At 53.5% G+C, this 23,404-nt stretch overlaps 1 protein-coding gene across 1 annotated transcript in view; it reads right to left on the reverse strand.

Annotated features, from left to right (window-relative positions):
- The window catches only part of GCN1 (GCN1 activator of EIF2AK4), a 54,106-nt gene that overhangs the window by 14,161 nt on the left and 16,541 nt on the right, over positions 1 to 23,404 (reverse strand). The window contains exons 15-42 of the mRNA XM_055405593.2: positions 22,778 to 22,930; positions 21,175 to 21,267; positions 19,551 to 19,626; positions 19,242 to 19,401; positions 18,243 to 18,432; positions 18,029 to 18,153; positions 17,143 to 17,321; positions 16,819 to 16,912; positions 15,573 to 15,686; positions 15,289 to 15,487; positions 13,909 to 14,064; positions 13,270 to 13,451; positions 11,476 to 11,556; positions 11,011 to 11,154; positions 9,977 to 10,104; positions 9,618 to 9,807; positions 9,370 to 9,440; positions 8,563 to 8,728; positions 7,997 to 8,191; positions 6,686 to 6,932; positions 6,117 to 6,238; positions 5,702 to 5,816; positions 4,822 to 5,001; positions 2,210 to 2,430; positions 971 to 1,039; positions 648 to 786; positions 363 to 559; positions 43 to 185 (exon numbers count right to left, since the gene is read on the reverse strand). Coding sequence (XP_055261568.1) covers positions 43 to 185; positions 363 to 559; positions 648 to 786; positions 971 to 1,039; positions 2,210 to 2,430; positions 4,822 to 5,001; positions 5,702 to 5,816; positions 6,117 to 6,238; positions 6,686 to 6,932; positions 7,997 to 8,191; positions 8,563 to 8,728; positions 9,370 to 9,440; positions 9,618 to 9,807; positions 9,977 to 10,104; positions 11,011 to 11,154; positions 11,476 to 11,556; positions 13,270 to 13,451; positions 13,909 to 14,064; positions 15,289 to 15,487; positions 15,573 to 15,686; positions 16,819 to 16,912; positions 17,143 to 17,321; positions 18,029 to 18,153; positions 18,243 to 18,432; positions 19,242 to 19,401; positions 19,551 to 19,626; positions 21,175 to 21,267; positions 22,778 to 22,930 — 4,129 coding nt within the window. The remainder of the gene's footprint in view (positions 1 to 42; positions 186 to 362; positions 560 to 647; positions 787 to 970; positions 1,040 to 2,209; positions 2,431 to 4,821; positions 5,002 to 5,701; positions 5,817 to 6,116; positions 6,239 to 6,685; positions 6,933 to 7,996; positions 8,192 to 8,562; positions 8,729 to 9,369; positions 9,441 to 9,617; positions 9,808 to 9,976; positions 10,105 to 11,010; positions 11,155 to 11,475; positions 11,557 to 13,269; positions 13,452 to 13,908; positions 14,065 to 15,288; positions 15,488 to 15,572; positions 15,687 to 16,818; positions 16,913 to 17,142; positions 17,322 to 18,028; positions 18,154 to 18,242; positions 18,433 to 19,241; positions 19,402 to 19,550; positions 19,627 to 21,174; positions 21,268 to 22,777; positions 22,931 to 23,404) is intronic.

A 23,404-nucleotide genomic window follows, 5' to 3' on the forward strand; every position in this document is an offset into this window, starting at 1 on the left:
CACAAAGCTGTGGCCAATGGGTCTTTCGGCCTGAGTTCTTACCTTATTCTCCAGAGGTCATCAAAGAGGCCTTGCTCCAGCTGGGGCAGCAGCAGGGCGATGGCCGTCTCGGCATACATGGAGATGACCCGCTGGCCCGCACGCAGGGCGGTGTCACGCACAAACTCGTTCTCATCAGCAAGAGCCTGCACACAGAGGGGGTGTCAGCCAGACCTGCTGCCCCCTAGGTACCCAGACCCAAGAAGAAACGGGACTCCCTGCCACCCAGCAGCATCTGGCAGAGAGGTCAAGCCCCTCAGGAGAGAGCGTGTGTCCTGGCCCCCACCCTAGGCCCTATCCTCAGTGGGGGTACCGGTGCCTACTTTGAGGATACAGGGGATGATGGGCCCCACATAAGGAGTGAATTTGTCCCCGAAGGTGATGGGCAGGTAGTTGAACATCATGATGTAGCCGTCTCGGACGTGGGGGGCAATGTCCACTTTGCTGGCTGTAGCCACAATTTCTGGCATCAGCTTCTCCAACTTCTCCACCCCCAAGCCGGCCATGACCTCGGCCAACCCTGCAGGAAAGGGACAGAATGACCCCACAGGACCTCAGGGCCCCCAGAGTGCCTCCCAGGCCTGGCCCCTGGGCCCGCTCTGCCTCACCCTGCGCGGCGCCTGAGCGATCCACAGAGCTCTGCTCGTAGGTCAGTGTCTCCATCAGCCATGGCAGCAAGTCCTCAAAGCATGACTCCCCCATGCCCTTGACCATGGCCCCGAGAGCCTTTGCAGACACCGTCCGGACCTATCAGGGAACCGGGAGAGGGGAAGGTGGGGAGATGTGACCACACAGGAATGAGGAGAGGTCCCCAGGGTCTCCTGCCCTTCACCAGACAGATGTAAATGCTGCTTCTATGGCTTCTTAGCAATCGGTTGTCTGGGGCGGGGCTAAAACCATGAGCTCCCGTCCCCTTCCCTCTCAGACTCACCTCAGGCACAGGATCCAGGAGAGAGGCTTTCAGACCAGGCGTCACGCTTGGCAGGTAAGGAGCCAAGTCCTGCAAAGACGGAAGGAGCGACTCAGTGGAGGCCTGAGGCCCGCTTTCTCCAGACCAGTTCCTGGGTGGATCTTGACCACCCCACTCTGCTGACTAGGAGTGCTCACAGGGGTAAAGAACCCCCTGCATTCCCCTGGTTCCCTGAAGGTCCTGTGTGATTGCTCAGAAAAACTTCTGAGGGACCCCAGGCCCTCCTCAGGAGGTGGAGAGCCCCCAGCTGCCATTCAGAGCTCTTCCTCCTCCTGGGACCGAGGGCCGCCCAGCCTTGGGCATCCACAAGATTCTCTCAGCACCTTCCTTTCAGAGTTGCATGATCTTTACCTTAAAAGGTTTATGTCTCTTGATACAGCACTCAACCTTCAGAAACAGTTTTAAATATAGAAAGAACCTTATGTTCACTGCAGTACCATTTAAAATAGCAAGAAACCTTGGACACTATGTGACCGACAATAGAATTATGTAAGTTATGGTATATAAACTTGTTGGAATGTTACATAACTATTTACAACTCGGTTTTATGAATAACTCATTATAACTTGGACATACATTCATGTTCAGAAATATCATTTTTAAACATAATTTTAAAACATAATTGTCTAGGCTTTTGGAGGGCTATGGGTAAAATGTTTTGGTTTTCCAACTTCCAATTTCCCAAATTTCCTAGAATTGACCTAACTTTCCACTTTATCTCCTGTGCCTGCAGCCTCAGCAAGCAAATCAGAGCTGTGGCATTGAGAGCACACACATCAGCCTCTGGGAGTGAATAAACAGAGTAGATCTCCCAAACTAGGCTAATTTCCTGAGAGGCTCACAGAAGCCAGTGCTTATGACAAGAAGACATTGCCAGCAATCAAAGTGGCAGCCACTGTCCCAACACCCCTGAAAAGTCAAAGGCCAGGCTGGACCTTTCCTCCCCATCAGTGGGTAAAAGGAGCTCACAGGGACAGGCCTCATCTGGGGGTGGAGCTAATCAAGACTTGTGTGGCTGGGCTCTGCAAGATGTGCAGAGAGCTCAGACTTCCACCCTCCACCCCAAACAGTCCACTTCTGCCCTGATACCATCAGGGATCAAATGCCCACAGCTGCCCCGTGTCTACTGTCAGTAGGGACTATGTGCTCTGAGCCAGCATCCATTAGTCTGTCCTGCATGAGCCCCCCACAGGCCCATACCTTCTGGTCTGTCAGCGAGTACATGTTGCCAATGATCTGGGCGGCCATCTTCCGTGTGTCTGTGGAACGGTCCTGGAAGGCTCTCTGGACAATGGGCATGATGAGGGCCAGGGACGGGGCATCAATGAAGTGGACAAACTTGGTGTCCAGCAAGGTCTGCAAGCACTTCTGGGTCTTCCGGGAGGGGTCTGTCAGGGCATCCAGCAGGACTGGGGCGATGGCTGCGTGTCCGGACAAGAGAGAGGCAGCTGGGTACAAGTCTGTGGGGCAACTGCCAAAGCCCCCAGCACTAGACGGGTCGGAAGAAAAGGAGGCCAGGGGCCTCTCCCGAGAGCCCCACAAGTCACCAGCTGAGGAAGCCAACCTGTCTGCAAAGAGCAATTCTATTCTTGCTCCCCAGGAGGAAGTGGTGTGGGGACGGCAGCTGTCACCCCCTTGCACTGCAGAGCTGTGGCTGGTGGGGTGCCTGCCGGCTAGCTTCAGTGGCCCTGAGCTGCAGCCCCAGCTAGGCCTCCAGGGAAGGCCACGTGGATCTTATTCTGGAAACAGCAACGACCCAAAGTGGCTTTGTGAAAAAAAAACGTTTGGAGACGACAAAGGGCCCCTGAACCAGTGGTGGGTGTGAGGTACACAACGCTCAGAGCAGCCACAGATAAAATGAGCTCTCCAAAGTCAGCACTATCAGCCCAGTAGAAGGAATTCCAAAAGGGGTACCTGGCTCATCTTTCCCACAAGCCCAGGGAATTCACCACTAACAAGATACACTCCAGTCAAGAGTTTTGAGGGAATTTCCTGGTGGTCCAGTGGTCAAAACTCGGCACTGCGGGGGCCCGGGTTCAATCCCTGGTTATGGAACTAAGAACCATGCAGAGTGGTGCCCCATCCCCACCCCCAATTTTTTTTAAATAGCCCAACTTAAAAATGGGCAAAGGATATGAATAGACAGTTTTCCAAAGAAGATATGCAAATGAAAAATAAGCACATAAAAAGACGTTCCACATCATTAGTCATTAGGGAAATGAAAACCAAAACCACAATGAGTGGTTAAGACCGTGCTTCCACTGCAGGGGGCACGTGTTCGATCCCTGGCTGAGGAAGTAAGATCCCACATGCTGTGTGGCATGGCCAAAACAAAACCACAGTGAGATGCCACTTCATACCCACTAGGATTTCTGTAACCAAAAAGACAGACGGTAACAGTGCTGGCAATTGGAACATGTCTGTGTGTGTATATATAGCTACTGAGAATGTCAAGAACGGTACAGCCGCCGGGTTAACAGTCTAGAAGTTCCCTAGAAAAGGTAAACAGTTACCATATGACCCAGTTATTCCATTCCTAGGTATCTAACCAAGAAACCTGAAATCATATCTACAAAAACAAAAATCAAATAAAACCTTGAACACAAATGTTCATAGCAATGTTAAAAACCAAAACGTGGAAACAAGCCAAACATCCATCAACTGATGTATGGATACACAAAATGGTACAGTCATACAATAAGATATATTATTAGGCCATAAATAGGAATGAAATATTGATAGATGCTACAATGTGGATGAACCTTGAAAACATAATGCTAAACACAAGAAGCTAGATATAAAAGGCCACATAGTGTATGATGCTATTTCCATAACGTGTCCAGCTATGCAAACTCAGAGACAGAAAATAGACTAGTGGTCATCAGGGGCTAGAGGGAGAAGGGGAAATGAGGAGTGAAGCCTAATAATGGGTGTGGGGTTCCTTTCTGGGGTGATGAAAGTGGCCCAGAACTAGACAGTGGTGATGCTTACGTAATTTTGTGAAAATGCTAAAAACCACTAGGTTGTACATTTGTAAAAAGTGAATTTTCTGCAAATTACACTGCAATTTTAAAAAAAAGTAAAAGGGCCCAGGCTGGATTCCCAAAATGGAAGGCATTCATTTGAAAAGAGATAAGACTGTTCTGGGCCTTAGAAATCCCCAGGGCTATTGGACATTGTAAAGAATGACAACAAAACCCACATCTACCTGTTCCTCCCGTAAAATCCCATCATTTTCTGATTAAAATCAAGTCTGGAAATACTCAGGCTGAAACGCACTGAATGGGCACCAATGCCCTAAGTTGAAGCTTAAAATTTGACAAGTATGGTGCTGCAAGTCAGCATAGCTGGCTGGGGTTTATTTCTAGAAATCAGTCTTTCCTAAACACTCAAGAAACACCCATGCTAAAGAGTAAGCTCCCTAACCTTCCCTCCATCACAGGTCTCCTGGGATAAGCGTGAATAGCAAGTTCCCTGGAACCTAACCCCTTTGAGGGGTGCTGCTGCTGCGATCCAGAGCCTGTCATTTAGTTCTGCGGATCTCAAGGCTCCCTTAGTCAAGCTGCCTCCGGGCCAACAACTCAGTTTTCCCACCTCTGTGGTCAATGACTGCTCCAGACCAACAGGAGAACAGACCACTACCAAATTATTTTTCACGGATTATCATAGGAAAAGGGCCTCCCTGAGTTTAAAGGTTATCTCAGGGCGACTGTCCTCACAGAGTCTGGGCTGAACGGGTGCACGCTCCCTGCAGCGTCCAGGGGCGCAGGGAGGAGCAGGGCCTGCGCCCTCGTAGGAGAGGCCTTACGTACCCAGGATCTCTGGGTTCCTGATGACAGAGCCGATCTGCCTTAGCGCCTGCTGCCCAGCCTTCTGCACTTTGACGTGGGAGTCAGTGAGCACCTCCGTGAGCTTGGGCACGATGTTGGGTAGGCAGGACGACAGCTGCTTGGGAGCACAGTAGGCCATGGCCCCGAGCAACTCCACCGACCCTGCAGACAGCAGACACACGCCTGTGTCAAATCACGGGCCACAGGCTGGCAGTTCGCCTGGGCTGGCTGACTGGGTAGGGGAGAAGCAGGCTGCTTCTCCCCGAGGGGGAGGGCACAGGGCCTGGCTCCAGCCAAGCGAGCAAGACGCGCCTGAGGCCAGCTGAGCAGGGGGAGCCCGGGTGAGAGGCTGGGCAGTGGTGGGGACAGAGGCCAGACCCGGCCTAGAGTTGGCAGTGTCCCAGGTCAGTTCACTGAGCTTCTGTCCTCAGTCCACTCACCCACTGAGTAAGAGAGTGAGTTTTCAAGACGCAGGGCAAAGCCTGAAGGACCAAGGGGGAAGCCCCGACCGAGATTGGCCCTCCCCAAACCAGAGTAGCTCCATTTTACAAATTAGGATTCCAAATAAGATTATATTTTTAAAAAGAGGGCTTAACGGGGGAAGAGGTCTTAGAATCACAGACCTAGCCACAGACCAACTTTAGAGCTCTGGGGTTTCCTGATTTAGGTCTGTAGCTCTTGTCAGAGGCCTGTTTCTTGCACGAAATGAACAAACTATTATAGAAACGAGCCGCCTGATGAGAGCCCTGACCTCACCCCTGGATGGGGGGCAAACACAGGACAAGAGCAGCAGCTCTGCAGCCCTGGGAGGGCGCTCTTCAGAACAGGAGGCTAAGACAGGGGCACCAGGGAGCAGGCTCACCGGCTTTGGTTCTCCAGGACTCCTCCTCCAGGGCAGCCAGCAAGGAGGGGAGCACCAGCTTCACCCCATGAGCACTCAGGTTGCTCATCACAGCCTTGGCACAATCATCTGCAGCCTCGAGGGAGGAGAAAAGATGTTCAGGGGCTTTCTCGGGCACAACAGGGTCAAGGCCTAAGGCTGGACCATGTGCCCCCTTGGTGATCATCGCTCACCGGGAGTCTACCATGTCAGACCCCAGGCCCCGGCCCGCACAGGCAACTGACAGGAGGGAAGCGGTTTCTCAGCTCGCCAGGCTTCAGTGCTGCACTGGGAACCAGGGGAGTCTGCACCGGTGACCGGCACCCAAGTGGTGGGCAAAGGGGCTTCCGCAGGGCAGGCCCCCCAACACCCCGCCCCGCACAGCCTCAGGACTTACCTCCCGCACGTACTGGTTCCCGTCCCCAAAGCACAGCAGCAGATGGGGCAGCACGTGGACCACATACGGCTCAAAGAGCTTCCCCAGCATGGTGCAGAGCATCTCGAAGGCAAAGAGGGCTCCTGGGGGGGGCAGGGCAAGGTGGGGCAGTGAGGCTGGGATCAGGTCATCCTCTGGGGATGAGGCAGCCACAGGACAAGCTCCTCGCCCCCTCCTCACCCTCTGGAAATGCTCAGGGCAGCTGGGGGGCTACAGCGGTTGGTCAGGAGGGAGCAGCGCCCTCTGCCCACCCCGAGCAGAAAGGAGGCAAGAACGGGAAGCACCACCAGTAAGAAAGGCACCGTCTCCCTCGGCTGAAGGAGATGCAGAGTCAGAAACAAGAATGCCCAGGCCGCACTGGCATGGCTGGGATGGAACAGTTCACAGCCAGCCACCAACTCACAGCAGCACGTACCCCGCTGCCAGCCTTCGGCAGGGGAGGAAATGTCAGGTTCCATTCTCAGGCAGCCAGGGTGGGAAGGGGGCGCTGATCACCCACGCTGGGCAGCGCCAAGCCTGGAGCTACTCACCCTCCCGGCGGCGGAAGTTCTTTTTGTCCTGGATGGCATCAGTCAGTGTGGCCATCATCTCCTGCTGCTTCAGCGACAGGATGCCCAGGCCCTTCACCAGGCCCGCCAGCCCATACGCAGCCCCTTTGCGCTCGGCGTACTTGTCTGACTCCAGCAGCTGCTGCATCAGCCTCTGGATCATACCCCCCGCATCTTCCTTGATGGCGGGGACAAGGGGCGGCAGGCAGCTGGCCACAGACTCCTGGACCTGGGAGAGGGGCCTGCCTGTCAGTGCCAAGGCTCAACCACGGCCGGTGCCCGGCAGCCGATGTGGTCCCCCAGGCTGGTCTCCGCCACTGCCCATCAGCCCACAAGGAGCATCAGAAAGGCCATGATCACGTCTGAAGTGCGTGCCCACAGGATGCATGCTACATCTGTAAGCCACGAAAGCATCAGCTGTATGGGGCTGTTTCTGGTCTGAAGGGAGAACCAAGGCCTGGGCAGGTGGGGTGAAGGCTCAGAAAGGTAAAACTTACTCACAAAGAAAGATGCCGAGAGAAGCGGGCTACTGTGTCTTCTTAGAAACAGCCTGAGTCTCTCAGTTCTCAAATTTGTTAGAATCACAGGGAAACAGGGCTGGGACTTAGGGGACCAGGCCCAAATCGAGTGGTTCCAGAAGATGCTGTCAATAATCCTGACACAGTTCAGGATGCCCAACCAGGCCCAAGAGGCAGCCCGTGGCTAGGGCTCTTGGGCAAGATGCTTTGGAGGCCGAGTGCTCTGACAGCTTGCTGTTGCTATGTCACTTCAGTCGTGTCCGCTTATTCTACCACAATTCTGTAAACCTATGGTTTTCAACTGTGCCTTTCAGGAGGACACTCTGGATGGCTCAAAATGAAGTGACCAAAATACAAGTCACAAAAGATACATGTAATGTATTCTTCAAGAAAGAGAAAAAAAAATCCTTTGCCCTGTGGCCTGAAAGCTGCATTAAAAGGCCCCCAAAACATACAACACACACAGAGAGAATGTCAGGAAAAGCCTCACAAACCAAGGACGATTTTTCCCCCCTAATCTTTGTATCACCAGAGCCAAATTTATACTAAGTGCAAAAAATAAGTATTAAAAAATGATTAGAAAAAAATGCATATATTCAAGAGATCGAGAATGTAGTAACAAACTGACTCTCCACTAGGGCATTCCTAACTGTAAATAAACTAGGCAATCCCCTGAAAGAAGGGCAGAGAACACAGCCGTCTGGTTTTGACATCCGACTCTGTTTGCAGCACCCACCACCCACCCATACAGGGCCCGGGTGGTCAGGGGACATACCTGCTGAGAAGGGGTGGAGAGGGCGGCGATGAGCTTGGCAACAATCGGCTTCACTTTGGGGTCGCTTTTGTCCAAGTGCTTGGCTAGAGAGCCCATGAGGACCACCACGCTCTGCCGCACAGCGTCGTAGCTGGCGTCGTTGGGCGCGTTCTTCAGGAACTCCTCGAACACCGGCAGCAGCGAGTTGACGTTCTCCTGAAAGCCCGGAGCACCCAGAGCCTCACATCAGCCCCAGGGGCCGTACCTGGGGACGACAGTCTCTGCCCAAGCTTGGTTGAGGGATGGGCATCCTGACCAGTCAGCCAGCCATGCCAGCGGGCTTCCCAGTTTTCTGGCAGGATTGCAGCAGACTTATATCAATTTAATACCCTTTTGGGGTCTTTCTGACCCCAAAGAAATACAAACGGAATCTGCTGGGGGGCCAGCGCCCGGCCAGAACGTCCAGTACCGGGCCTCGCCGTGACATGATGTTACAGTCTGCCACCTGCCCCAGCCCAGCCTTCTTCCCGCTCCTCGGGTGGCTGAGACCTTCTCCCCCATCTCCTCGCCTGGCTGAGATCTCCTACCTTCCCATGTGCGTTGAGCGTCGCAAGAGCTGCATCCAACATACACTTCCGGACATCTGGGTTTCGGTCGTTGAGGGCGTCGGGGACAAAGAATTGAAAGAGTGGCTTCACCTGAGAGCTGTCCAAGCACTGGGAGAGTTCGTTCAGGGCCAAAGCCAAGCCACACCTGGGAAAGAAGGGGGAGCGTGTTGCGGGAGTTGGAGGCCTCCCGGCTAGGAGCCCCTATCGTGGCATGTCACAAGGAGAACAGGCCTGCCAACATCACATACTGCCCCAGGGCAGAGCATAGCACGGAGCCCAGCGCCCTGTGCTTGCCCCCGGGTCTGCCCACAGGTCTGGAACCGCCCACCTATAACACAGAGCCCTGTCCTCTGCCCCGAGGTTACCCTACAGGGTGACTGCAGGCAGGGGACCAGCGCCGCTGTTTCCCTCTATGTGAGTGTACTGCCTACCCTTCTCCCACCAGGCAGAAGGAGATGGAGGGGAAGGAAGCAGAGGTGAAGACATCAGAAGTGGCCATATTCTATAAAAGCCAAGTATGGTGAACCTTTCAGCCATAGCCGTGAGAAGGTACCTGGGGACCTCTAAGAAAACAGTCCCCAGGAGAAAGGAGAAACACGAGCAGAGTCACCCAGCTGGCCAGGAGGAGCCAGAAGTGGACCTCAGGCCTCTGACTCAGAGGGAGATACTGTCTTTTCCCAACCCTGCTGACCCATCACCCTCTGCTGCGTCCTCATGGCATGCAGCCTCCACCCGGCCACATGTCCAAAAGCACTGAGCGATACAAGGCTGCAACAGCTGTCGTACCTGGCTTCCCACTGGTCTGGAGGAGATTCAGAGATAACTCGTCCCAGAGCATCCAGCACCGGGGGCGGCCGCTGCAACGACAGGTGATTAATGCACTGCAGGGCTCTCTCCTGGCCCACGGGCCAGCCAGTGGCCCGCGTGAGGCAGGATCAGGCACAAGCTGCCCTGAGCCACGGGGTGGCTCCTGTCTGGATTAGGTGAGAGGCTGATCAGGGTCCAACCCACCCTTGCACGCCCAGACGACTCACATAGAGCTTCTCCTGGTAGATCTCCATGAGCCTGCCCATGACCTCGGCCGCCTGCCGCTGGTAACGAGCCACCGCCTGGGAGAGGGCTTCCGCCCCGGCCTGCCTCACAGCTGCCTCATGATAGATGACGTCATCGATGAGCAAGGAGCAGAGGTCTGGCTGCAGATCTAGGCCCATGGTCGACCAGAGCCTACAACAGACGAAAGGTGGCTGGTCAGACAAGGACCTGCAGCGCAGGCCCTGCCAAAGCCAACGCCCCAGCCCTTGATCCCTCTGTAGGCTGAGCATGCTGGGTCCAGTTATTCCACGAGAAGAAAGAGAACAGAGCAGGACAGGCCAGCCTTACTGTCGGCGCTCACCTCTCGGCCAGCTTCCGGATCTCCTCCTCCTTGTCAAACTTGACCACCCAGAGCCTGCGCAGAAGGTTCAGGCCATTCTTCTCATCGGTGTCAGGCGCCGGCAACACCATGTGGAGTTCCAACAGGCCCTGAGAAGGGTGGGATTGCAGTGCATGAGGCAGGACCTTTGGGAGGACACTCCAACCTGCCCTCCCCCCGCCTCCCTCGAGGGCTGCACCGCCCAAGATAAAATCACAGCCACATGTGGGTCTCCAGAGAAAATCAATTAAAACGAACTCTTAACTTCAGCTGCACTAGCCACATTCCAAGTGCTCAGGAGCCACATGATGGCTGGTAGCTGCCCTGCCAGATGACACAGTTAAACAGTCCCATCCCGGCAGACAGCTCTGCTGGACAGCAGTGCTAGTTAGGGAGCGCCATGAGGCAGCCCAACTCATTAGCTGCTCTGTCTCTTCAAAGAGCTTTTCTTTTGTGAGATGATGGCATGCAGTGGTAAAATTTTTTTTTAAGTAAAACTTTAAAATTTAACAGTAAACATTCAAAATTGACAAAAATCTCTGAAAAAGGATGTTCCCTTTAAGAAATATCTGCCGCACTGCCATTTTACCAAGGACCAGTGAATACTCCGTCACAGAACAATAGCTGGAAACTGCAGACTGGCATTTGGGAAACACTCTCTCATACTCCAAGGGGATCCTTTAGTTTGGGTCCCAAAGCTCCAAGAAAGGGCAAGTATAAAGTAGAGGATTGAAGAAATGAGCCAATCCTGTGAGTTAGATCTACAAAACTACCAAGTTCCACGGTGCATTTTAGAAATTAGGTGATGTCTTCAAAGGTAAAGAAAAAACAACTGCTTAGTTGTTCCAATTCCCAGAATGACCCCAAGCCTCCCTCTGTGACCTCGCTCTTTGCCTCCAGGACACATTGGTGCACACGCGTGGCACCTCCCATCAGGGCAGCTCAAACAGCAGCGCTGAGGGACGAGGTAGGGGATGCGGGGGGCGAGGCAGCCCCACAAGGGCATGGGCACGCACCCGGAGTGCAGTGTCCCGCACGCTGGCACAGGGGGACAGCAGGGCGCAGAGCAGCACGTCCACCTCCTCCTGCTCTGCAAAGGCACAGCCATCCTCACCACTGCTGCTGGCACACAAGGTGGTCAGGGCCTCTGAAGCCAGAACCTGAGGGAGACATCCAGCCACTGGGCTCAGTTCGACAAATCGTTTCCTACTACGGGGCCAGGCAGGGGAGCTGGGGATGGGCTTCGGGGGGGGGCTCTGAACTAAGAACGCCCACCCCACCCAACCCTACTATGCCTCAGACCCCAGCGCCAGGCCAAGGCCAGTGGCAGGATCCAAGCAAAACCGCTCAAGAACTGAGAACAGTCTGGCTGGCTCTCACAAGTACCGCTGTGCCAAAGGCCAGAACTGAGGGCTAGGAGAGGCAATCAGAACCTGAGGAGGGGCTTGTGAATGGCAGAAGTCAGCGGGGGACCAGATCACCTGAAGTCGGGGAGAGCCCGTCCCGATCACCCAGGTCAGAAGGCGCAGCATGGCCACGCGAGGCAGCAACTCCGGGCCATTCTACGGAAGAAAGCACATGGGCAGGACAAAGGTCCATGGAAGGTCTGTAACCAAGCCCGGAGGCACGGGAGTCCCTCTCACCCGCAGGGGAACGTTCTGGGTCTTCCTGCTGACCACACTGGAGGGATCCTGTCAGGTCTACAACTCAAATCACAGGAGCCAACCCCAGTCAGCCGTGATCTCCGGGGACTAAAAATAACTATTCTTAACCTTGGCTGAAATTCACAGACTTTTGAAATACAGGTGGCTCATGACTGCACAAAGAGATACTGAACTTTACAAATAAGTAAAGAAATGCAAAATAAAACGACCTGTCATTGGCAAGCTAAACACTACGTGAGGTTGTATGAGGTTTGGAGAAAAGGGAATGCTTAGCGAGAGTATAGCTCAGAATATGTCACTTGACCTAACGATTCCAGGCCCAAGAATCTGTCCTATGAGAATGCTCACATGGTGTACAAGGCATGTAAATGCACAAGGGGACACACCACGGCCATGTTCAAAACATGGAAACACTTGTGGCCTTAAAATGTCAATCAGCAAGTAAAAAGCTGACTAAAACATGGTGCCCCCACAGAACACAGCCCATAAAATGAGATCTGAGATCCACATGATGTGGACCACACAGGTCCTGACACTGGAGGAGGCCCAGAGAAGACAGTCCCATGGAAGGAGCGGTGCAATCCATTTTTTTGCATTATTGCATTTGTGGGTATGAGCTCTATAAAGTCCATGAGGGTATAGACCAAACTTATTAATAGCTACCTCTGAGGAGGTGCTTTTCTCTTTTTGCTTCTGTACTGTTGGAATTTTTTTTAAGTATATAAGCATTACTTTCAAATTTTTAGAACATAATCTATTAAAACTGGGCTTCCCCGGTAGCTCAGCTGGTAAAGAATCTGCCTGCAATGAAGGAGACCCTGTTTCAATTCCTGGTTGGGAAGCTTCCCTGGAGAAGGGATAGGCAACCCACTCCAGTATTCTTGGACTTCCCTGGTGGCTCAGTTGGTAAAGAATCCATCTGCAATGTGGGAGACCTGGGTTCAGTCTCTGGGTTGGGAAGATGCCCTAGAGAAGGGAACAGCTACCTACTCCAGTTTTCTGGCCTGGAGAATTCCATGGACTTTATAGTCATGGGGTCAAAAAGAGTCGAACATGACTGAGTGACTTTCACTTTCAATCTATTAAAAAAGAAAACTCCTTGGAACTTCCCTGGTGGTCCAGTGGTTAGGACTTCATGTTCCAATGAAAGGGGTGGGATTCTAACCCTGGTCACAGAGCTAAGATTCCAGATGCCTTGCGGCCAAAAACCCAAAACATAAAACAGGAGCAATATTGTAACAAATTCAATAAAGACTTTATAGATTGTCCACACCCAGAAATTCTTCAAAAAAACAAAAAAATCCTGACTGAATGAGCTCCAGTCTCAAAAGCAAGTGAAAAGGACAGTAAGCAGCACTGTCTTCTTAAGAACAACATACAATAAATTAAGAGTCCTTCAATTTATTTGGGTCAGAAACTATCAGACATGGGAGACCCATAGCCTCTGTGAGGCCTTGAGAACCTCTCTCAATAGAACATTTGGGGTCTCCCCACCAATGGCCGCTGCTGTAGGACCCCCTCCCCAGAACTGTTCATGGGTCAGGAAATGTCAGAAGCCCCTGCCCCACCAACCCCGCTCAAGCCAAGGGGGAGCCAAGCTCCCCAGCCTACCTCGTCCACACGCCCGGGTGGGTTGCTGGGGGAGGCCCGCAGCTGGGCATGGACGGTGAGGATCTGAAGAATCTGGGCCATCCTTTCCTCCTCCTCCTCGCTGTGGTGGGGCATCTCGGTCAGCACCATCTTCAGAAACGGGAAAACCAAGGAGAAGGCTGGCGCGGACAGGGGTGCAGCGTCTGTGAGAGCAAGAAGCAGACCAACTCTGCAGGCAGGCCGGGCCCCGAGCTTGGCCACCACAGCATCCATCCTCAGGATGAGCGGGCGGGGAGACGGCTGGAGGCCCCTTCTGACACCCTGAAGCCAGCGGCATGACAAGAGGGACAAGAGACTGGGCAGTCCAGTTCTAAAACCAATGCTGCTCCTACCCCAGACAGCGCCTGGTTCCAGAATGTGAGCGTTAAAACAGACAAGTAGATTTCAACAGCAAGAACTAAACCCTCGGAGGTGGGGGGGTCACAGTGACTGGACTCAAAAATCGTCCATCTGGTTCAAGAGGTGAGGTAAGGAAATCAAGGCCAGCAAGGGGAGAGACCAGTGGAAGCCACAGCCTCAGGAAGCCCGGGTGATGGGAGTCAAACCCCCACACAGTTCACACCACCTCGCGCCCTCTGTCCACCCTATTCTGTCCCTTACCTGGCTCGCCCTTGCCCACCCTGCTGGTGATGGTGTGATTGTGCAGCAGGGTCACTGCCCTCTTCACGGCAACCGACAGCTCTTCCTGGCACCAAGACTTGTCCAGGGCACATTCCGGCTTCAGCAGGCGCAAAGTCACGTGGCTCACCAATGTGCCTGTGTCCAAGAGAAGGGACCCACGGGGGATGACCCACGCAAAGACACACAATCTGGCTCGGGTGTGAACCAGGGACCCACATCCCCCTGAGTTAACAGTAATCAGCTCTGCTCTCCTGTCTCCTCAGCCGAGTTTCTCGTTTCATCTCCATGACAACCCAAAAGAGTGGGCAAGCCAGCGAGGGGCTATCCTTTGACGGTAAGGAATCAGAAGTATGCAGCAAGGAGGCATGAGCCACACAAGGTTATTCAGCTGAGAGTGAAGCTCTAGCTACAGGGCACTTCCACCTTCCATGCAGCAGCCCAGCCAGTCGGGTAACACTTCCGATAGGTTCTGCGTGCACAGCCTGACTCCAGCCTCACCCATGGGAACGTATCCTTAAGGCTCAAAGGTGTCATACAACCCACAGAGCGAGGTTACCACAATTCCCAGCCACCTCACGCGGTCTTTGTGGCTAAAGAGAAAGCTTCTCAAGGCCACAGAGGCCTCTGGTCATCCACACCTGGCTGCTCAGGAGCTCTGGGCTCCATGGATAGGCCACGTGGCACCAACTATCCCACTTCCACTGAATTTAAAACTGCTACAGAAAGATTAAGGGCTTCCCATGTGGCCCAGTGGTAAAGAACCTGCCTGCCAATGCAAGAAACATAAGAGATGAGGGTTCGATCCTCGGGTCAGGAAGATCCGCTGAAATAGGAAATGGCAACCCACTCCAGTATTCTTTCCTCAGACACCCCATGGACAGAGGAGCCTGGTTATGACTGAGCGACACACACACACACACACGACTGACTCAGCATGTACACGCGCGCATACATACACGACTCAGTGCACGTGTGCGTGCACGCACACACACACACACACGACTGAGTGACTCAGCACGTGTGCGGACACACACACACACAATTGAGTGACTCAGCGTGCGTGCACACACACACACTCACGACTGAGTAACTCTGCGCGCGCACACCCACAGAGAAAGATCACTGACTAGCATCTAAAACTTGGTCCTCAGAGTGAAGCCACAGTAGACATAATAGAGGAGAGAGGAGACGGAACCACGTGCTCCCCGGGATGTGCGGCTTGGGCTGCCTGAGGCTGCACCCACAGGAACACAGGTCAGTAGCCGAGGTCACTGCGTGCCTCCCCAAGCACTCAGGGCACCCCTGTCCGCCCTACTCCTGCCCTGGGGCCATGCCCACAGCCAACCAACGAGAACTAACCCAAAGCCTTGAGCCTCGGGGGCATGACACAGGCAGCCAAGGACAGGAAAGGGGTCTTGATCCTGGGAGCAGCCAGGGGAGACTTCAGCAAGGGCAGGAAAGAGTCGACCAGGACCGGAATGTACTGGGTCAGGCCGGACGGGTTCTTGGCCAGAATGGTGTCCAGCAGCCCCAGCGCCGCCTCCAGCTCACCGTCCAGCTGTAAGCAGAGTCAGCCCAGAGGGCCGGTCAGTGGGGCCCGCCCTGACAGCAAGCGAGGCGGGGGTGCTGGGGCAGCCGCTCACCTCCTGCAGCCGCCTCCGGATCTGTGCCTCCTTGTCCAGCTGGGCCTGTAGCATCTCCTTCTGTTTGCTGGTCAGTTGCACCTCCTCTTTTATGCCTTTTTTCTTCTTTATCTCCTGAAGGAACAAGCACAGCAATTCCGTCTCCAGGGGACAGACCTGCCTCCCTCCCACTGCCAGGCAAGGTGAGCTCGGCGCCCCAGGCCAGCTCTGAGTCTGTGATCTGGGCCCCAAACCTGCCGCCTGGCTTCCCCCACCTCCCACAAGCCCAAGACTGCCTGGTTTCTACAGAACAGAGAGCAGTAGAGCGGCCATCTCTTGCCAGATTCTCTACAAGCAAAACACAAAGAGAATCTTTACGTGTAAAGAGAAATGGAAAGTTCCTCCAAGTGTTGAAGAGGGTATTCTGGGAGCCACATAGCTTCCGTATTCTAGCCTAAGCCTCTCCCACCCCTGACCAGCCTGCCCTACACTCTCCTCCAGTGTAAGCTAAAGCCTGGCAGAGGCTGAGAGCATTCGTTCATCTGACATTTTCTGAGCACTGACGAGGTGCCAGATGCAGGGGAGACTGTGGGAACAAGACCAAGTCTCTGCCCTTACAGAGCTCACCATCTTAGTGGGGGCAGCTACACAATGAACAGGGAACAGACACATAAACGAGGTGGCTTCAGATGACTGACGTTATGAAAGGAATAAATATGATGCATAACAAATGAGAAGGGGGCGGCTCAGCTCTGGGTAGGGTGGGCAGAGGGGTCACCTCTCTGTGGAAGGGACGTGTGGGCAGAGATGTAGAAGACAAGAAGAACTCAGCCTATAAAGATGGAAGAAAAAAATAAACACGACTGAGGAAGGCGCACAGGCTCTGAAACGAGAGAAAGCACTGTGTGCTGTGCCTCCGCCAGAACCAGTCCCCTCACCGCTGAACACAGCCATGCACCCCGATGCCCCAGCAGCTACACTGTGCCAGGGCCTGTGCCCACTGTCAGGAGGACAGACGGGTCCCGGCCATCCAGGAGCAGGGTGTGGGGATGGGCATGGAGTCAAGCTACACCACTTAGCAGAGGAAATACACGAATTACTGAGAGCAGAAAGAAAAATCTCTTTTCCTTGAGTTGCGGGTGAAGAAAGCTACTGAGAAAGAGCAGACCAAGGTGACGGGAGGACCCAGGCTGAGCAGGGAGGTGAGAGGAGCATGTCACGGGTCAGCGTGACCCAAGGGACCGGCCGGAGGCCTCCACACACCCACCTCCTTCAGCTCCAACTCGATGATCTGCTCCTTGAAGGAGTAAGCTTTGTTCTCTCGCTTCATGTTGGCCTTTTTTATGCTGTCCTGCTGGGCACTGAAACACCACAGCGAGTGATCAGCCAGGTTCCATCCGGCCACGAGGCCCTTTAGCCTCCCACCAGCCACAAGATCCCCACTACCTCTTAAGCCATGGGCACCAGGCAAGCGCTGGGTCCTCCACATGCTCTCGTATCCGGGACCAAAGACTGTGTGTGGACCACAGCCAGCACTCCCCCAATGAACAGACAGACTATCACTTACTGAGCCCTCAAGCAGGTGGCTCACCTCTGGATGATGGACTTGTCGTACAACTCCCCTGCAGGGGTCTGCATGATAGCAAACTCCTCCCGCGTCACCTGGCATAGCGCTGGGTTCTGCACGGAGGCAGTGACGGTGCTGATGAGCTGCGGGAGGACCCGGTCTGGGGACAGGATCGAGAGGGAGCCCATGGCGTTCATGGAAGACTGCCAGACAAACAGACACGGTCAGCGCCTGCCGCAACTGGCACGAGAGAGAGGGCCTGCCATGTCTCGCGCCCCGGGCGGCAGGCTCCCCTTCTTGCCGCTGGAGTGGACGGCTACAGGGTGTGCTTGCCTTCTCGCACACCGCAGCCGACGGGAGGACACCTTTCTCTCTCACTCTCAAGCTCTGTGGCTCAGGCAGAGCTTCCCCCACCCTCGCTAGAGATGGGCACATGACCCAGACCAGAAGGATGGGCCCTGGGATGAGCACAAGACCCGAGTCAGGTCAACCCCGGCGGGAAGGCCCCCTGTCAGCTGGAATGGTTGGAAAATGCCAGCTTTTCCCACTGGAGCTAACAGGGGACAAGACGTAAGCCCAGAATAGTTACCCTGCTACCAAAAAGCAGAGGCTGAGAAGAGCCCATGCTGCAGAAAGCAGCAGTGAGGCAGACAGAGGAGGGAGGGAGACAGACAGAGAGCGAGAGACATATCACTCATGGGGTCTTGAGGACATCTGAGTCCCTGTCCCGTCACATCCAGGGGCCTGCGGCAACCAGCAAGCTCCCTGCTAAGCTCAAACTAGTTTGTGCTTTCTGTTACTTGCAACCCAATGGCCCAACCCACTTCTCATCACCCCGTCTTCTGTTTCTCTGAATCTTCCCCGTCTGCCCACTGACCTGAGGCCAGAGCCAGCTCACAGGCCCAACTACCTGGTTCAGGGGGCTCTGCGTGGTGATCCTGGGGATGATCTGGTCCAAGTGCCTGGTAATGAAGGCTTCCGGATCGATCTTCATCCTGGCGAGAAGTGCTGGCCAAAGGCCGGACTGCACAGCCACTGGAGGGAAGGGGAGCTCTAAGGCCTCCTGCCCGCCTGCTCTTCTGACAGAGCCCCTGCCCGCCCCTTCTCCCACCCGGGCCACAGACCTAAGGACGGGTGGTGAGAGATGATCAGCATCTCCTGCGCCAGCTGTTCCATGCCGGTGACACCGCCTTCCAGCCCTGGCACCCCGGAGATGACGCACAGAGCCTCCTGCAGGACCCGTGGGGGCACGTAGGCCTTGCCTGCCTCAGTCACCTCCCCAGAGTCGGTCACCAGAGCCTCGAAGGGCAGCACCTGCGGGGAGACAACATGTGAGCCCCCAATGATCAGAGCCCCGTGCCAGCCTGGCCCCCGGGAGATGAAGACACTGGGAACGCAGCTGCCTGTCATTCAGGCTATTCTCTGGGCCCCCTGCTGGTGTGGAGCCCAATGCCTAGAGCCCTGCGCTGGGATCCACAGGCTGTGAAATGGGCCTGGAAGGAAGCACCTAGGGTACTGAGTCTCAAAGAGCCCACAGCGGGGAAAAGGCAACAGAATCCGATCCAGGGGGAACAAACCTGAGACTACAAGTCTGTCACCAGCCCACGTCCCTTAAGCCAGCTCAGGGAGGGAAGTAGTGAAACGGGACACAAAGAGCACTGAGATCAGGAACCAGGTCCCAGTCCTGCCGCCACCCGCTGATGGGAGACCCTGAGCAAGTAATTTCAGCTGCCAGAACCATGAACAACTCCCATAAGACAAGCGGAGTAAGCCTGTTGGCCTTTTAAAGGCATCATGAAAAACAGAGAGAGAGAAGGGTACAAAAACATTTTAAAAATTATAAAGTGCTTTAAAAATGAAGTGTTTTTCCATTACTCAAGAATAAGAAGGTTGACTTATGTGTCCTAAGACATGGGAAGAAAGAAAGGCATCTGCAAAGGAAAAGGAATGGTATGAAACAAGGTGGTCCCTGAGCTATGGGGCACAGTAGGAGACCTTGGCATCACACGGAGCCTGCGTGAGTGAGGACAGCCAGGGAGCATCCCAGGTGAGATCCCACAGCGCAGGCAGGGGCAGCTCAGGGTCTGTGAGCCCCAGTTCTGGAGCCCAGAAGAGGCCCTGACCTTGTGAGAACTGAGGACAGTCTTCAGCTCCTCCAGCAGTCCATATGCCAGTTTGAAGCCCCCGAGAGAGGACAGCAGCTTCCGGGCTGTCTGCTGGGCCTGCTTGCGCACGTGCCAGGTGCGGCTCAGGAGCACAGCCGCCAGGGCCCGGTGGTACTGCCTGCAGCAGAAGGACACAGCGTGCTAGGGATGGCCAGGCACGGCTCTCCGCAGCCAGCCTCCCGCCCCTCACACACTGCTGCGGCTTGGGCTTCTGCCAGGGAACGGGGTCATCTGGCCCGAGGGGGAAGGTGAACGAGCCCCACGTACTGAACTTTGTTGCCTGTGAGTCGGTGCGGATGGTCAAGAAACAGTCTCTCTGTCAGGTGCAGCACGGTACACAGGGCTGGCGAGGGGAGACAAACAGTGCAGGTGTTTTTAAAATAGAGAACATGGCTGTGGCTGAACTGCCCTGAACGAGCCCAGTCTCGTCTAAAACAGAGGAAACGGGGACACCCCTGGTGGTCCAGAGGCTGAGACTCCGTGCTCCCAATGCAGGGGGCCCAGGTTCCATCCCTGGTCAGGGAACTAGATCCCACATGCTGCAACTAAGGCCCAGAGCAGCCAAATACACAAAGAAATTAAACAGAGAAAATACCCAGAAAGAACTAGAAAAGTTGGAAATCATAGTTTCACTTGAATTTTCTTTTTTTTAAACTTTTTACTTTATATTGGAGTATAGTTGATTGACAATGCTGTGTTAATTTCAGATGTATGGCCAAGTGACTCAGTTATACATATACGTGTTATCTATTGAATTTGTTTTTCTTCTAAAAGCAAGTTAAGCAAGTTATGCTTTTAGCATATGCACACGTGTATTCTGGAACAAGCAAAAGTATACACTTTCTTTTAATTAAAACAGTGAGATCCTACGGTATAGCACACGCAACTATATTCAATACCCTGTGATACCATGTGAAAAGAACATGAAAAGGAACGTGTATATATATGTATAACTGAATCATTCTGCTGTACAGTAAAAATTAACACACGAGTATATTAATAAATTCAACTATACTTCCATAATTTAATTCGTATGCAGTTCTAAAGAATAACAGCACTCATATACTGATGTGAAATGATTTCCAAATCTAGACAGCACAATGCATATAGAATGCATATTACCATCTGTATAAAAAAGGCAGAGAACTAATACATAAGGATATTTATTGGTATGAAAATATCAACGATTCTCAGCAAGTGGATAAAAATGGTTCTCCATGGCTAGGGACACTAGGCAGAAATTAAAGCAACGGTGTAACTTTCAGTGTAGCCCCTCTTGGGGCTTTTATTTTTGTATTACGTGAATACATTTCCTGTTCAAAGACTAGCTAAACATGTTTTAAACATCAGGAAGTGACTAACAGTTGTAGCTCATTAACAGAATGTTGTGATGTGTGAGTCAAAAGACTTTTCAAGTCACCAATTAGCCACAGATACTTCTACGGCAACCTAGAATTTTAAACGTACACTTAAAGATCAATGGTTCCTTTTCTGCCAAGATAGAAACCAATAGTTTTTCTATCTCCCGGTGGGGGAGTGGAGCCAGTCACACTTCACTAGAGCTTCTCAGCTGCCTCTGAACATAAGAAAGCCTCTGAGACAGCACCAATTACCCAATCAGCTATAATCACAGCTAATAGCACAGCTCCACAACTGTTAGCGCTCTGTCTCCACAAATCTCCCACTTCACTCCCACCTCCCTAGCCTTCCAGGCCCCACAGGAATAAACTCATTCTCAGGAAAGCTGAGCTGTTGGTCGGATCGCTCTGCTCCAGGTCTTTGCCAAGCTGACTGGTCAAAACAACAGGCAGTCCGGGAAGGGTCCTCTCTGAAGACCCACCAGAGAGACTCGGCCCCAAACTCAACTTCAACTAGGCAGGGAGTGACTCACCATCCTCTGAAGCCATGAGCAGGAATTTCTCAGAAGTGAAAACCTGCTTCTTCTCATCCAAAATGAGCTGCCAGAAACTGCTTAGTTTGGCCTCTGCAAGAGACAAAAGGGCACTCTACCACACAGCCCACCGCCTCCCCCAGGGCTGGCCCCACCACGCTGCAGCTGCCCGGGGCTGGGTCGTCTGGAGGGCCCTCCTTGGTGCCACGGGCCAGGGTCCTCCCTCGGCAGGGAGGGGTCACTCCCAGGCTCACTGTCCTCCCATGCCGAGAACTAACTAGTTCTTCTGCAAGCATCACCTCTTATGGAAACCTCTGGTGCTTCTCCACTGCCCGCAGGAGCCCAGACGACCTGCCTCCCACCTCGGATTCCCACCTGCTCCAGGTGCCAGGCTGAGCTCCTTAAGGTCCTCATGTGGTGCCTTCCCTTGCCCTTCCCTGGTCTGAACTCACAGTGGGCCATTCCCTTCCAGTCAGTCAAACTCCTTCTAGTCCTCAGGGCCATAGTTCAAACGCTCCCTCATTCAGGAAGCCTTTCCTGGCCCCCAACCACGAAACTAAAAGCAATCCAGCCTTCAAACCTGACCTTATGCTATGTTTTGCCTTTAACGGCTGATAATGTTTACGTATCCCTTCTCCCATTAAGTAAAGGCAGCTTAAAATGTGCTGAAGCAGGATCATGTTCATTTCTGCCTCCCCCCACGGAGAAGTAGCTGAGTGCCTTGGCATATACTCAGATGTCAAGCAATAATATGTGAAAAGAGCTGAATCTTGTTTCTAACCACAGGAGTACGTCCAGCTATATCCGCACAGAGTAGGAGTTAGACTAAACAAGCATGGAATACCTTATAGCCACAAAAACAGGAAAGCTCTTTTTGTTGCACTGATTTGGAATATTTTCCCAGATGTGTTCAGTGTATAAAATGGCACCTATAGCACATTGTTGTTGTTTAGTTGCTAAGACACGTCCAACTCTTTTGCAACCCCATGGACTGTAACCTACCAGGCTCCTCTGCCCATGGGATTTCCCAGGCAGGAATACCGGAGTGGGTTGCCATTTCCTACCCTGGAGGATCTTCCCAACCCAGGGATCAAACCAGAGTTTCCTACATTGGCAGGCGGACTCTTTACCACTGAGCCACCAGGGAAGCCCATGTACAGTAATTACCCAGCGTGTTTGGGCAATTACACATTAGCCATCTCCGGACACGTAACTGGTAATGTCCTCCAAGGAGAGAAACTGAGTGGCTGGAAGTCAGGCTGGCTAAACTCCGGGGACACTGTTCTTGTTACACCCTAAAAATGTATAACCAATCAAAAACAAAGTCCCACTGAGCATCTGCAGGGACGAGCCTCAGGGCTGCGCTGAGCGGTGGGAGGGCAGCAAGGGGCGCTGTCACTGTCCTCCTCCGCTCCGTCGCTCCAGGGCTCAGGGACGGGAGCTTGTGGATAAAATCCATCCCGGCAGGTGCCAAGTGGCCCCGTGGCTGCCCAGGGGGTAAGTGGCCAAGCTGACGCGGCCAAATCCCAAACATCTGGCCCTCCTCCCAGGGACTCTGGAAGAGGCCCTGTCTGCAGCCTCCTGGACACCACCAGACTCTTACCAGCCTGCGAGTCGGCTATGGAGAGCTTCGTGAGCAGCAAGGCAGCGGCGACCCCTTCGGTGATGACGGGAACCTGAGTGCCTTGGGAGGCCGCCTTCTCCACTGTCTGGATGAGCAAGGGCAGCAAGTCCAGGGCCTGCAGCAGTGTGTCGCCTGTGGAGACAGGACCGGCGCCTTACAGAACGCCTCCATCACTTGGAGGGAGGGCAAGATTACCTGAGAAAGGACATTCACCCCTGTCTGAACCGGCTAATGATTACCTTTCAGATACCTCGAAGGAGTAGAATAGAATCTAGTGCTTAAATCAAACTCTACAACCTTACGGCTAGAGCTAGAAGGGTCCTTACTAACCCAAGAGTCTGGCTATTCATTTGATGGATAAAGAAACAGAGGGGTGAAGTGAGTTGCCCACGGCCACACAGCTGGTTGGGGGAAGAGAACCAGGGCAAAACCTCAGGTCCACCAATTTCCTTCTGGGGCGCTTCCCCCAGGCCAGACAACCTCCAGACCCAACCCCCCCAACCAGAACCAATCTGCTGACCTATGAACTAAAGTCTGTTTTAAAAAAAAAAGTTAAAAACCTACTAAAACCTGTAACTAAACTCATAAATTACCAAACTGGTATAC

Source organism: Moschus berezovskii, chromosome 19, assembly GCF_049115385.1.
Source record: "Moschus berezovskii isolate FMDL1 chromosome 19, NW_MosBer_1.0, whole genome shotgun sequence".
NCBI lineage: Eukaryota > Metazoa > Chordata > Mammalia > Artiodactyla > Moschidae > Moschus > Moschus berezovskii.